Source organism: Panulirus ornatus, chromosome 4 (assembly GCF_036320965.1).
Source record: "Panulirus ornatus isolate Po-2019 chromosome 4, ASM3632096v1, whole genome shotgun sequence".
Classification (NCBI taxonomy): domain Eukaryota; kingdom Metazoa; phylum Arthropoda; class Malacostraca; order Decapoda; family Palinuridae; genus Panulirus; species Panulirus ornatus.
Genome location: NC_092227.1, coordinates 67,832,557 through 67,848,157, shown reverse-complemented (window position 1 = coordinate 67,848,157; position 15,601 = coordinate 67,832,557). Strand labels below are relative to the sequence as shown.

Below are 15,601 nucleotides of genomic sequence, written 5' to 3'. Positions count from 1 at the left end.
CCCTAGCCACCCCATCCATAAGCAAATTAAACAACCATGGAGACATCACACACCCCTGCTGCAAACCGACATTCACTGGGAACCAATCACTTTCCACTCTTCCTACTCGTACGCATGCCTTACATCCTTGGCAAAAACTTTTCACTAATTCTAGCAACTTACCTACCACACCATATACTCTTAAAACCTCCCACAAAGCATCTCTATCCACCCTATCATATGCAAAAAATTCTTTTGTTGAATATTTTGAACATCATTTGGTACATCATTTTCTTTCTGCCTCATCTATATGTGGACTGCTAGCATTCTGTCCATAAACATACAGTCTCTCCTTGTCACACATAACACTTGACTACATAACTTACTCTTCATAACTAAATTTTCCTGTGGTGAGCATAATCTGCTACCCCTGCCTTTTGGCAAAATGGTAGGAACAATAAATAGAAGTAATTGGTAGGAACAGTAGGAAGAAGTAGGTAAGAGCATGAGGTAAAAGCAGTCGGTTCACTAAAGTTGCCCCCTGCAGGAGGCCTGTCGAGGGTGAGGCACTAAAAGGATAAGAAGTGGCACAGGATTTCACCAGTTATGGAGACTCTTTTGCTATGGCCACCCCCTTGAGGTAGTTCCCAAGAGGTACAGGTGTCAGAGCTATCTACTTCCCCTGTTTACTTAACGTTTTGAGTATTATTTGATGTATTTCTGGCATATGGTCACTAAATTCCCATTTACATTAAGACTAATATCACAATTTATTGTAAACATTCTTGGTACCCATCATGTGCTATATCACAACTCATCTGTATCAAATATTATCAGAAATTCTAAGCCTGATGGACACTATAGCTTCGCTGCCAGTCTGCTCACTGTTCGCTCTTACTCTGGTTAAATATCATTACATGATTAGAAAGGGTAGTGAGTGGTGGGATGAAGAAGTAAGAGTATTAGTGAAAGAGAAGAAAGAGGCATTCGGACGATTTTTGCAGGGAAAAAATGCAATTGAGTGGGAGATGTATAAAAGAAAGAGACAGGAGGTCAAGAGAAAGGTGCAAGAGGTGAAAAAAAGGGCAAATGAGAGTTGGGGTGAGAGAGTATCATTAAATTTTAGGGAGAATAAAAAGATGTTCTGGAAGGAGGTAAATGAAGTGCGTAAGACAAGGGAGCAAATGGGAACTTCAGTGAAGGGCGCAAATGGGGAGGTGATAACAAGTAGTGGTGATGTGAGAAGGAGATGGAGTGAGTATTTTGAAGGTTTGTTGAATGTGTTTGATGATAGAGTGGCAGATATAGGGTGTTTTGGTCGAGGTGGTGTGCAAAGTGAGAGGGTTAGGGAAAATGATTTGGTAAACAGAGAAGAGGTAGTGAAAGCTTTGCGGAAGATGAAAGCCGGCAAGGCAGCAGGTTTGGATGGTATTGCAGTGGAATTTATTAAAAAAGGGGGTGACTGTATTGTTGACTGGTTGGTAAGGTTATTTAATGTATGTATGACTCATGGTGAGGTGCCTGAGGATTGGTGGAATGCATGCATAGTGCCATTGTACAAAGGCAAAGGGGATAAGAGTGAGTGCTCAAATTACAGAGGTATAAGTTTGTTGAGTATTCCTGGTAAATTATATGGGAGGGTATTGATTGAGAGGGTGAAGGCATGTACAGAGCATCAGATTGGGGAAGAGCAGTGTGGTTTCAGAAGTGGTAGAGGATGTGTGGATCAGGTGTTTGCTTTGAAGAATGTATGTGAGAAATACTTAGAAAAGCAAATGGATTTGTATGTAGCATTTATGGATCTGGAGAAGGCATATGATAGAGTTGATAGAGATGCTCTGTGGAAGGTATTAAGAATATATGGTGTGGGAGGAAAGTTGTTAGAAGCAGTGAAAAGTTTTTATCGAGGATGTAAGGCATGTGTACGTGTAGGAAGAGAGGAAAGTGATTGGTTCTCAGTGAATGTAGGTTTGCGGCAGGGGTGTGTGATGTCTCCATGGTTGTTTAATTTGTTTATGGATGGGGTTGTTAGGGAGGTAAATGCAAGAGTTTTGGAAAGAGGGGCAAGTATGAAGTCTGTTGGGGATGAGAGAGCTTGGGAAGTGAGTCAGTTGTTGTTCGCTGATGATACAGCGCTGGTGGCTGATTCATGTGAGAAACTGCAGAAGCTGGTGACTGAGTTTGGTAAAGTGTGTGGAAGAAGAAAGTTAAGAGTAAATGTGAATAAGAGCAAGGTTATTAGGTACAGTAGGGTTGAGGGTCAAGTCAATTGGGAGGTGAGTTTGAATGGAGAAAAACTGGAGGAAGTGAAGTGTTTTAGATATCTGGGAGTGGATCTGGCAGCGGATGGAACCATGGAAGCGGAAGTGGATCATAGGGTGGGGGAGGGGGCGAAAATTCTGGGGGCCTTGAAGAATGTGTGGAAGTCAAGAACATTATCTCGGAAAGCAAAAATGGGTATGTTTGAAGGAATAGTGGTTCCAACAATGTTGTATGGTTGTGAGGCGTGGGCTATGGATAGAGTTGTGCGCAGGAGGATGGATGTGCTGGAAATGAGATGTTTGAGGACAATGTGTGGTGTGAGGTGGTTTGATCGAGTGAGTAACGTAAGGGTAAGAGAGATGTGTGGAAATAAAAAGAGCGTGGTTGAGAGAGCAGAAGAGGGTGTTTTGAAGTGGTTTGGGCACATGGAGAGGATGAGTGAGGAAAGATTGACCAAGAGGATATATGTGTCGGAGGTGGAGGGAGCAAGGAGAAGAGGGAGACCAAATTGGAGGTGGAAAGATGGAGTGAAAAAGATTTTGTGTGATCGGGGCCTGAACATGCAGGAGGGTGAAAGGAGGGCAAGGAATAGAGTGAATTGGAGCGATGTGGTATACCGGGGTTGACGTGCTGTCAGTGGATTGAATCAAGGCATGTAAAGCGTCTGGGGTAAACCATGGAAAGCTGTGTAGGTATGTATATTTGCGTGTGTGGACGTATGTATATACATGTGTATGGGGGGGGGGTTGGGCCATTTCTTTCGTCTGTTTCCTTGCGCTACCTCGCTAACGCGGGAGACAGCGACAAAGTATAAAGAAAAAAAAAAAAAATGTATTTCAATGGGAGCATAAACACTATTGCTCATGGTTTGTTCTCACTCCAATTACATGCAAGCAATGGTCATCCAAAAGATATTTTGAGCAGACTGTGACTGGAGCGAGAGTGACAGTGTGCATTACCCAATGGTCTCGCTCCAGTCTTGGCCCGGTCATCACTAAGGTGGGAAGCTGTCTCTCCATCCCTCTCTATGAGCCCCAAGAAATCAACTATGTGGGATTATGCAAGAATTAACTCGTTATTCATCAGATGATGATAAAGGGTGTCAAATTCCCCCTGAATCTTCCTCTCCTCCAACATTGTATGGAGGCAGTCAAGTTCTCCCTTTCCTATTTTGCTTGTTTGTTTCTTCTTCCTCTTTGTCCAGAGCTATTTCAGTCATAGATAACTCAGACGAAGAAGAATCCATCTTCTCCCACTGCCAAATGCACTGACACTAGACAACTTGCAACAACAGTGGACTGGGATGACTGTTGCTTGAGCATGAGCATAGCATTAAGTGTGCATCACCCATGCCTGTGAGCAGAGTGAGAGTGTCCTGTGAGCGAAGCTAGAGTGTGCATCAGGCCTTAAAATAATATCATTACTGTCATTATCATTGTTATTAACATTATTAATCTTAATCATTCTGCCCTTAGACCCCTTTCATGAAGCTCCTAGAGCTCTGAGGCTACACTTTATGTAGGAGCAAGGAAATACTGGACTCCTTTGAAGTGAAAAGGTACTCCTTTCACCCCATAATGTTGATACAGCCTTGGCAAAGATAACTTCTCACTCAAAGCGTAACCATCTGCAGGTGGAGTCCAGTAACACTAGATTTCCATATAAATCTCTAGACACATTAACACACTGATGAGCTCTTATGAAAATTTTCCAACAGAACTTAGATACCTTGTACTTTGCAAAGGCAGATAACATTAAGCTTTAAAAATAAATCTTTCTAATCAATAAGGCATTTCATGACTTAATATTAACACAGCCAGAGAAGTTTACTACAAATATTAGCAGCATTTGCACAGATCTCTATCTAACAGGATCTAAGTATATTTGACACATGTGAACACTTCTCCTTACTTCCTGTAATCACTGAATATCTTTAAATTCTTAACCTTTTTTAACATAAAAAAATACTAGTTACATATAGTGGGAAAGTTTACCTGATCCCATTCAAATAAGTGATAATCAAGATCTATAATACATCAAAAATGTCTCCAAATTTCTCAAAATAATACTTCAGCAAAATACTAATTAACTTGTGACTTCTACTACTTCTAACCAGTGCAGTGACCTTTCATATCCCATCCTGAAATTGGTTCATTGTATAAGGGAATCTGAACCATTAGTACATTTTGCCACCATTCTCTAATGAGAAAAAAAAACAATGTTTTTTAAAAATTAGCTGCCTCTTAAACTTCCATTCTGTAAGTCCACTACAAATCAGTTTCCTTAGAAAAAAAAAAAAAAAGATAAAAACTTCAGCAACAGATAGCTTCAAATAGACAACAACATTCATACTTTTATAACAATGTGTAAGTGTCCTAAACATGAAACTAAAATAATTCTAAACCTACTTTAAATATATAGATAATCTTGAGAAGTCCTTCATCAGTAAAAAACATTTGAACTTACATCTATTATGATTCTTGGGTCAATTATGATACAAAAAATAAATCCTAAAGGGATCTCTCAACATACAGTAAAACCTGTTATCTGTAATCTGAGACAATGAAATGTTGTCCAACTTTATGTTCTTCAATTTTGGTTGGCAACCTTCCAATAGCCCCCCAAAATTCAAAAAATTAAAAAGGATACATAAAAATATTTTCAATTGCATAAACATGGTACTGCAGTGATAAGGGTACTCACTATTTGGTGTTTTGTGGTGCTGGTGACTATTTACAGTCTTCCATGTCCTTTCTGTAGTGATGCTGTGAACTGGTCTTGCACATTTGTCTATTTTGTGCACCCTTGATTACTAGTGTGGACAATGTCCCCTTTCAAGCACTGCCAGCAATTTCCTGACAGCTCCTCGAAACCATTTCTGTCCTGCATGAAGCACGAGAGAGAGAGAGAGAGAGAGAGAGAGAGAGAGAGAGAGAGAGAGAGAGAGAGAGAGAGAGAGAGAGAGAGAGAGAGAGAGAGAGAGAGAGAGATCCAAGATGCTGACTAAGGGTGAGCACAAGGTGGCACTTGTAAAGAACTTCACCATCAGCATAATGACTATTTACAATATCACCAAACAGCAGACAAAGATCCAAGCATTTTGAAGTGCTTAATGCTTACATACATTAGTATTTCCTATATCAAAAATACTTACAAATAAGTAAAATATCTTAATCGTGTGTGGCAGAAAGTGTGTCGAAACATCGGTGAAGGTTGGTGTGGGAGGTAAGTGTGGGTCACAAGTGGAGTGCGCCACTTTCCTGCAAGTGAATCTGTCTCATAATTAGCATCACTGTGTGTGGATCTGTGCTACTTGTGCAACTTAGGTTTATCTGCTAATGTGATGTTCCTGAAACTCGCCAGGTTTGTGTTTGTAATATGGTATCCAAACATCTAACAATATCTTTTCATATCCCAGTTAAATGGAAGAGAACCTTTCTGACCTTTGAAACAAAGCTAGAAATCTTGCACAAACTGATGCTGATGAAGAGGCATCAGTGCTTAGGCATGATAACAATCACAGGGCATCTACAATCTGCAGCATACAGACAAATAGAGAGAAAATTCAAAGTGCGGTGATCCACTCCACTCTCCTATCTACCAAGGTAACCACAGGAGTTAGAAATCTTTTTATGAAGAGGATGGAGAAAATGTTTCAGTATACATAAAGCATGAGATGATGAACAAATACAGCCTTAGTAATCGTTAGCTCAGGTCCATAGCTCTGAACAATATTAACATTTATGTAAAGGAGATAATGTAGCTGAGCCAGAGCAATTTCAAGCAAGTAAAGAATGGCTCGATAAATTTATTCAACATCAGAAGCTACATGATGTGAGGTAATGAGAAAATCTGTCAATGCTATGTGTGATTTCTCTTTGTGCAAGGTTTTTGCAGAACATAACCCCACATCAAGAGAGAGATGGACGATTTCAGAATCATTTAACATATCAAAAAAATCTTAATTGCTGAAATTTGTGTTATATGGAAAGGCTAATTTTCCCAAGCATTTTGGATAACAGGTTTTAGTGTACATCGCTAGTCTTGGCTAACCCACATGAATAATAAGATAAACTATGAGGTGGGTTTGTTCCACCACTTCTAAGTCTACTAACAAAACAAAATACACTTGCCCTACAATGATTACCTAGTTTGATGGATTTTGGTTCTTATGAAGATGAATGACATATACTGCAATAAATTTCACTATACACACAATAATATCACACCAGTAATACTCTGAGACATATCATGGAAGAGAAAAAAAGAGAAGAAAAAATGCAACATGATTCCACATAACACTTAAGCTGAATACACTTTTATGTAATGCATGTTCTATAAATTTCTCTTTAAAATACAACAGATTCTTCATTTCACTTAGTGTGTATCACAATTCAAGAATGTGACCTAGTGAGCACAATTAATGAAGCATTAATTAGTTTTCCTTAAAAGAGTACAGATCTCATACAGCAAGTCTATCAATGCAATCCCATAAAACTCCAGATATGACTATCTTTCAAATTCTAACAATATCAAATCTACATACAAAAAATATATACCAGTTCATCTAACACATGAAATAACTCCAATGTTCATTTTACATATCAAATTTCTCCAAGATGAAGTCTGAGAGCTTCAGCAGCTTATATATGTTACTGAAGAAACATATGCATACATTAAAACATATATATATTCATACATATTTGCCATTTCCCACATCAGCGAGGTAGCATTAAGAACAGAGGACTGAGCCTTAGAGGGAACATCCTCACTTGGCTTCCTTCTCTGTTCCTCCTTTTGGAAAATTATACCTAATTGCCATCTCCTGCATTACGAGGTAGCGCAAGGAAACAGACGAAAGAATGGCCCAGTCCACCCACATACACACTATCTCACTAACACGAGAAATGGCGAATAGTATGAAAGAATATATAAATATATTTTTTCATACTATTCACCATTTCCCGCATTAGCAAGGTAGCGTTAAGAACAGAGGACTGGGCCTTTGAGGGAATATCCTTACCTGGCCCCCTTCTGTGTTCCTTCTTTTGGAAAATTAAAAAAAAAACGAGAGGGGAGGATTTCCAGCCACACGCTCCCTCCCCTTTTAGTCGCCTTCTATGACACACAGGAATATGTGGGAAGTATTCTTTCTCCCCTATCCCCAGGGGTAGTTGAGAGAAAAATGTGAATAAGAGCAAGAGTCTTAGGTACAGTAGGGTTGAGAGTCAAGTCAATTGGGAGGTAAGTTTAAATGGAGAAAAACTGGAGGAAGTGAAGTGTTTTAGATATCTGGGAGTGGATTTGGCAGCGGATGGTACCATGGAAGCGGAAGTGAATCATAGGGTGGGGGTGGGGGCGAAAATTCTAGAAGCCTTGAAGAATGTGTGGAAGTCGAGAACATTAACTCAGAAAGCAAAAATGGGTATGTTTGAAGGAATAGTGGTTCCAACAATGTTGTATGGTTGCGAGGCGTGGGCTATGGATAGAGTTGTGCGCAGGAGGGTGGATGTGCTGGAAATGAGATGTTTGACGACAATATGTGGTGTGAGGTGGTTTGATCGAGTAAGTAATATAAGGGTAAGAGAGATGTGTGGTAATAAAAAGAGTGTGGTTGAAAGAGCAGAGAAGGGTGTTTTGAAATGGTTTGGTCACATGGGGTGAATGAGTGAGGAAAGGTTGGCCAAGAGGATATATGTGTCAGAGGTGGAGTGAACGAGGAGAAGTGGGAGACCAAATTGGAGGTGGAAGGATGGAGTGAAAAAGATTTTGAGTGATCGGGGCCTAAACATGCAGGAGGGTGAAAGGCATGCAAGGAATAGAGTGAATTGGAACAATGTGGTATACCGGGGTCGATGTGCTATCAATGGATTGAAACAGGGCATGTGAAGCGTCTGGGGTAAACCATGGAAAGTTCTGTGGGGCCTGGATATGGAAAGGGTGCTGTGGTTTCTGTGCATTATTACATGACAGCTAGAGACTGAGTGTGAACGAATGGGGCCTTTGTTGTCTTTTCCTTGCACTACCTCGCACACATGAGGGGGGAGGGGGTTGTTATTCCATGTGTGGCTAGGTGGCGATGGGAATGACTAAAGGCAGACAGTATGAGTTATGTACATATGTATATATGTATATGTCTGTGTGTGTGGATATATATGTGTACATTGAGATGTATAGGTATGTATATTTGCGTGTGGGGACGTGTATGTATATACATGTGTATGGGGGTGGGTTGGGCCATTTCTTTCATCTGTTTCCTTGCGCTACCTCGCAAACACGGGAGACAGCGGCAAAAAAAAAAAAGAAAGAAAAAAAAAAGGCGTCCTAGGTTCGTCTCTTCGATGTATATCAGCTGACTGTTATATTCCTCTCTTGTGTCTCCCCTGATGATGTGATTATTACACGAAAGTGCACTTGGGAACTTTTCGTGTTTCATTTTCCCCGTGGACTTGTAGGAATATCTTGATCACGCGCAAAATTGTGATCCTTTCCAATATATATATATATATATATATATATATATATATATATATATATATATATATATATATATATATATATATATATATATATATATCCTTCCAAAACATCTTTTTATTCTCCCTAAAATTTAATGATACTCTCTCACCCCAACTTTCATTTATCCTCTTTTTCAACTCTTGCACCTTTCTCTTGACCTCCTGTCTCTTTCTTTTATACATCTCCCAGTCATTTGCATTACTTCCCTGCAAGAATCGTCCAAATGCCTCTCTCTTCTCTTTCACTAACAATCTTACTTCTTCATCACACCACTCACTACCCTTTCTAATCTGCCCACCTCTCGCCTTTCTCATGCCACAGGCATATTTTGCGCAAGCCATCACTGCTTCCCTAAATACATCCCATTCCTCCCCCACTCCTCTTACATCATTTGCTCTCACCTTTTTCTATTCTGCACTCAATCTCTCCTGGTACTTCCTTACACAAGTCTCCTTTACAAGCTCACTTACTCTCACCACTCTCTTCACCCCAACGTTCTTTCTTCTTTTCTGAAAACCGCTACAAATCTTCACGTTCACCTCCACAAGATAATGATCAGACATCCCTCCTATTGCCCCTCTCAGCACATTAACATCCAAAAGTCTCTCTTTCACATGCCAATCAATTAACACGTAATCCAGTAACGCTCTCTGGCCATCTCTCCTACTTACATACATATACTTATGTATATCTCTCTTTCCAAACCAGGCATTCCCATTAACCAGTGCTTTTTCAGCACACAAATCTACAAGCTCTTCACCATTTCCATTCACAAACCTGAACACTCCATGTACACCAATTATACCCTCAACTGCCTCATTACTCACCTATGCATTCAAATCACCCATCACTATAACCCATTCTTGTGCATCAAAGCTGCTAATACACTCCCTCAGCTTCCCCCAAAACACTTGCCTCTCATGATCTTTCTTCTCATGACCAGGTGCATAGGTACCAATAATCACCCATCTCTCTCCATCCACTTTCAGTTTTATCCATATCATTCTAGAGTTTACTTTCTTACACTCTATCAGATACTCCCACCATTCCTCCTTCAGGAGTAGTGCTACTCCTTCTTTTGCTCTTGTCCTCTCGCCAACCCCGGTTACTCCCAAGACATTCCCAAACCACTCTTCCCCTTTACCCTTGAGCTTCGTTTAACTCAGAGCCAAGACATCCAGGTTCCTTCCTCAAACATGCTACCTATCTCTCCTTTTTTCTCATCTTGGTTACATCCACACACATTTAGACATCCCAATCTCAGCCATTGAGGAGGATGAGTACTCCCTGCATGACTCCTTCTGTTTCCCCTTTTAGAAAGTTAAAATACAAAGAGGGGAGGGTTTCTAGCCTCCCGCTCCTGTCCCCTTTAGTTGCCTTCTACGACACGCGGGGAATGTGTAAGACAAGAACAAATGGGAACATCAGTAAAGGGAGCTAATGGGGAGGTAATAACAAGAAGTGGTTATGTGAGAAGGAGATGGAGTGAGTATTTTGAAGGTTTGTTAAATGTGTGTGATGATAGAGTGGCAGATATAGGGTGTTTTGGTCGAGTGAGTATTTTGAAGGTTTGTTAAATGTGTGTGATGATAGAGTGGCAGATATAGGGTGTTTCGATCATGGTGGTGTGCAAAGTGAGAGGGTCAGGGAGAATGGTTTGGTAAACAGAGAAGATCTTCGGTAGTGAAAGCTGTGCAGAAGATGAAACCTGGCAAGGCAGCGGGTTTGGATGATATTTCAGTGGAATTTATCAAAAAGGGGGGTGACTGTGATGTTGAATGGATGGTAAGGATATTTAATGTATGTATGGTTCATGGTGAAGTGCCTGAGGACTGGCAGAATGCATGCATAGTGCCACTGTACAAAGGCAAAGGGGATAAAGGTGAGCGTTCAAATTACAGAGGTATAGGTTTGTGCCTGAGGATTGGCAGAATGCATGCATAGTGCCACTGTACAAAGGCAAAGGGGATAAAGGTGAGTGTTCAAATTACAGAGGTATAGGTTTGTTGAGTATTCTTGGGAAATTATATGGGAGGGTATTGATTGAGAGGGTAAGGCATGCACAGAGCATCAGATTGGGGAAGAGCAGTTGGTTTCAGAAGTGGTAGAGGAAGTGTAGATCAGGTGTTTGCTTTGAAGAATGTATGTGAGAAATACTTAGAAAAGCAAATGGATTTGTATTTATGGATCTAGAGAAGGCATATGACAGAGTTGATAGAAATGCTCTGTAGAAGATATTAGGAGTATATGGTGTGGGAGGTAAGTTGCTAGAAGCAGTGAAAAGATTTTATCAAGGATGTAAGGCATGTGTACGAGTAGGAAGAGAAGAGAGTGAATGGTCCCCTGTGAATGTCGGTTTGCGGCAGGGGTGCGTGATGTATCCATGGTTGTTTAATTTGTTTATGGATGGTGTTGTTAGGGAGGTGAATGCAAGAGTTTTGGAGAGAGGGGCTAGTATGCAACCTGTTGTCGATGAGAAGGCTTGGGAAGTGAGTCAGTTGTTGTTCGCTGATGATACAGCGCTGGTGGCTGATTTGGGTGAAAAACTGCAGAAGCTGGTGACTGAGTTTGGTAAAGTGTGTGAAAGAAGAAAGCTGAGAGTAAATGTGAATAAGTGCAAGGTTATTAGGTTCAGTAGGGTTGAAGGACAAGTCAATTGGGAGGTAAGTTTGAATGGAGGAAAACTGGAGGAAGTGAATTTGTTTTAGATATCTGGGAGTGGATTTGGCAGTGGATGAAACCATGGAAGCAGAAGTGGGTCACAGGGTGGGGGAGGGGCGAAGGTTCTGGAAGCATTGAAGAATGTGTGGAAGGTGAGAATGTTATCCCAGAGAGCGAAAATGGTTGTTTGAAGGAATTTTGGTTCCAACAATGTTATATGGTTGCAAGGCGTGGGCTATAGATAGGGTTGTGCGGAGGAGGGTGGATGTATTGGAAATGTGATGTTTGAGGACAAAATATGGTGTGAGGTGGTTTGATCGAGTAAGTAATAAAAGGGTAAGAGAGATGTGTGGTAATAAAAAGAGTGTGGTTGAGAGAGTAGAAAAGGGTGTATTGAAATGGTTTGGTCACATGGAGAGAATGAGTAAGGAAAGATTGACAAAGAGGATATATGTGTCAGAAGTGGAGGGAATGAGGAGATGTGGGAGACCAAACTGGAGGTGGAAGGATATAGTGAAAAAGATTTTGATCGATCAGAGCCTGAACATACATGAGGGTGAAAGGCATGCAAGAAATAGAGTGAATTGGAAAAATGTGGTATACTGGGGTCGACGTGCTGTCAATGGACTGAACCAGGGCATGTGAAGTGTCTGAGGTAAACTATGGAAAGTTTTGTGGGGCCTGGATGTGGAAAGGGAACTGTGGCTTTGGTGCATTACACATGACAGCTAGAGACTGAGTGTGAAAGAATGTAGCCTTTGTTGTCTTTTCCTAGCACTACCTCACACGCGTGGGGGGCAGGGGGTGCTGTTTTTCATGTGTGGCAGGGTGGAGACGGGAATGGATGAAGGCAGCAAGTATGAATATGTACATGTGTATATATGTATATGTCTGTCTATATATATGCATGTATATGTTGAAATGTATAGGTATGTATATATGCATGTGTGGGCGTTTATATATATATATACAAGTGTTTTTGGGTAGGTTGGGCCATTCTTTCTTCTGTTTCCTTTCGCTACCTCACTAATGCAGGAGACAGCGATTAAATATAATAATAAAAAAAACATATATATGTGACCTGTTCTTCAAATGAATTACCTGCAATCCTGAAGTACTTAACTCGTTGAAAATTCAAGTGTGGTTCTTTAGAAAACTGTAAAAGTTAACTGTATCTCCTACAAAATATCAACAAGGTCCCAAGTAGCCAACTTAGGTGTGGAACACATGGCCATCACCACAGATGCCCCTGATCTTTCCTCTTCAGCTGATAAACACAATCCTACAGCCATGTTGTATAAAGCTACACCCATCTGAAAAATATATTTGTCAATGGTAGTTAAAAAGAACTGGAATTATCTTACTTCCAATATAATCACTTCAGACACATCAAATCTCTAAAACTATAATGAAAATATAAACTAACATTATAAAAGCATCATGAGCTGAAGACATGTCCAAGTTAAGCCTAATTATCACAGTGGAGAAATCAATAAGAATATGCAGGATAGAGGCTGCTCCCATTACAATCTTTGTTTACCATTTATATCATTCAGTTTTACGCACACAGTAATATGCACTGCTATGATGTGCTCCACATTATAATGACTGACTAAAAATTTCATGAGAAGTTGGCTGTGAGCAAGATAATCAACCAGAGCAAGGCTATGAAGATCATGGCCTAATGTGTGACATATAATGTATGATGTTATATCGGGAATTCATTTTTCAATCAGATAATGATCTTGGATTTTTTCTGGTGAAACCACTAGGAAAAGACAACAAAGGCCACATTCATCCACACTCAGTCTCTAGCTGTCATGTATAATGCATCAAAACCACAGCTATATTACTGGGTTACAATAAACTGGATTTCTTATGAAATCACTCATAAGAAATACATTGTGAAAAACTTTTACTGATAAATTCTGACATGCCCATTTTTTCCTCAACTAATACAAAACAACTAGACAAGTCAGTGGGAAAGACCTAAGAACAAGGGACATGATCAATTGCCACCATTTCTGTGCATGCTATTTTTTTTCAATGTCCATACAAAAGCAACTGTTTATTGGCGAGCCAGATGAAGAAAATACACTTTGGTGTTAGACATTCATTATGCTTAGCAAGACTACCATTACTATATCACTGACCTGGTTATTTATCTTCCATTCCTGAGAACCACCCATTTCATGGCACTTCCCTATCCGTGGTCGTTGTTCTGAGGCTTCAAGGCACAGCAGCTGCGCTAGTACAAGCTCATTACGGTCTGTCTGATAGAAACTCTGACGGTTCCATTCTATGCATTCAGACATTACCAGTTTGGATCCTTTCTTTGAAACATCTTCCTCTGATTCTATACAGAGGTTGCTTCCAGTCAAACGTATCTGGAATTGATGTATATATATTTTTGACCACTTAAATGTGACAGAATTTCCAATACATGAGATTTAGAGAAATGAACCTTCATTCCGAGTGTAGATGAGAGTGGAAAAATATTGTTAGACCCAGAAAATATGATAATGAAGGCTAAGATGGTGGCAGAGTGGAATGGATTGGAATAAGAATTACTGGCAGGGAGAGGGAGGAAGGGTACTATGTCACACTCAAAAATATTTGATACAACAATTGTTGACAAATCACAGGTAATGCAGAATTTACATAACCCTTCATAACCCAGGAATTTTCTAAAGACACCACTAGCAGTGGCCCAAGCTTAAAATCCCCCATGGTGTTATCTCCCAATGGAAACATCAAACAATCTCTGGCAGCCTTGAAACCTGGAGCAGTCTTTCCTTTCTTACTAATGAAGACTGATAGTCTTTTCCACATAAGTGGTCTCTCACACTGAACATTTGTCGAGGCATGTGATGAACTTCCTCAATATTTTTCTCTAAGCTTGAAATAATTGGTAAAAGCAAGACTTAAGTGTGGTGAGTGAGAGTTCTCTCACAATTGTTTTTTTTACAAGCTGTCAAGCTGACTGGCAGTAAGTGGAATATGAATCAACATGCTCCTTGCTAGAGGGTGAGATATGAATCAAAGGGTGTTTTGCTGTGACAGTATTGTGCGGTGCATTATTACTAAAAATCCATAACCCACCTTGAATATTTCAAGACAAAAGATTATGTTATATGTTAAATTAAGAACAGGAATGTTAGGAAGAGAAATCTTTTTCAAGTCTGTCACAACTCAAAAGGCTTCTGTGTTGTTACTGAAGCCTGTACCCTAATTCTCTAATGCCTTAGTTAAAAAAAGAAGTTGCAAATCAACCATTTGCAAAGCAAACATTCATGGTATTTAGAGTGAGGGCAGAGAAAAATGATATGGTAAAAATATATGTAATGAAGACCTCAAAATAATGAGAATTCAATCCTGACCTGCCATTTATGTGTGTAATTCCTTGAACGTTTATTCCAAGGCTGGAAAGGCTTGGCACCAATAAACGGCTGGTCTAGGCCCTTCCCTCCATTTTTTGTTTCTTCCCCAGGAAGATCAAGCTCAGGGTAGACCGTAGACAAGTACCATGAAAATGGTTTGCACTGGAGATTTTCTCGAAGCTTTATCCTTTCTGAAACATCACCATACTCCACTTTATCTGCCCCTGAGCGAGTTTTGAAGAAATGTTCCTGAAAATAAAAAGATAAATGAATCATGGCTTGGAAAGGTAAAGTTACTATAAAATTAGATTACAAATGACTGTACACAGTGAAAGTTTACTTTCGGCAGAAATCTACAATTCAAAGAGATTTTTCAGCATCTTAAATCATAGTGATTCTCTTTTTAATGCTGGAGGCTCCAATCACAAACAAAGTCCAAATCAAGGTCAGGCCTTAACTGAAATATAGAAAGGTTAATGGAGGGGAAAAGAGGAGACAAAGGAAAGTATTTATGAACTTTGGAGGAAGTGTAAAACCAATCCCTATAGTCAATGTTGAAATCCTCCAAGTAGAGGATTTCGACTTGCAGATGGGAGGGTGCCATAGTCTCATGGCGGTTCAGATAGTCAAAGAAAGATATAAAATTTGAAGAATTATGAGAGCAATTGGTGTACCAAAGGAAAAATGTGGTACATGGGAGACAGACCTTGTGCTAGATAACATATCAGTTTGGGAATTAAAATTCCTTGAGGCATGCATCAGTGTGATGTTAGAATATGCACAGACACCACCTTTGAACA

General features: G+C 40.0%; 1 protein-coding gene across 1 annotated transcript in view; it reads right to left on the bottom strand.

The window, feature by feature from the left end:
* Positions 1 to 2,333: 2,333 nt before the first annotated feature.
* Pgant35A (polypeptide N-acetylgalactosaminyltransferase 35A) overlaps positions 2,334 to 15,601 on the bottom strand; it is a 101,328-nt gene continuing 88,060 nt past the window's right edge. The window contains exons 12-14 of the mRNA XM_071691782.1: positions 14,802 to 15,050; positions 13,575 to 13,808; positions 2,334 to 12,734 (exon numbers count right to left, since the gene is read on the bottom strand). Coding sequence (XP_071547883.1) covers positions 12,600 to 12,734; positions 13,575 to 13,808; positions 14,802 to 15,050 — 618 coding nt within the window. The 3' untranslated portion in view covers positions 2,334 to 12,599. The remainder of the gene's footprint in view (positions 12,735 to 13,574; positions 13,809 to 14,801; positions 15,051 to 15,601) is intronic.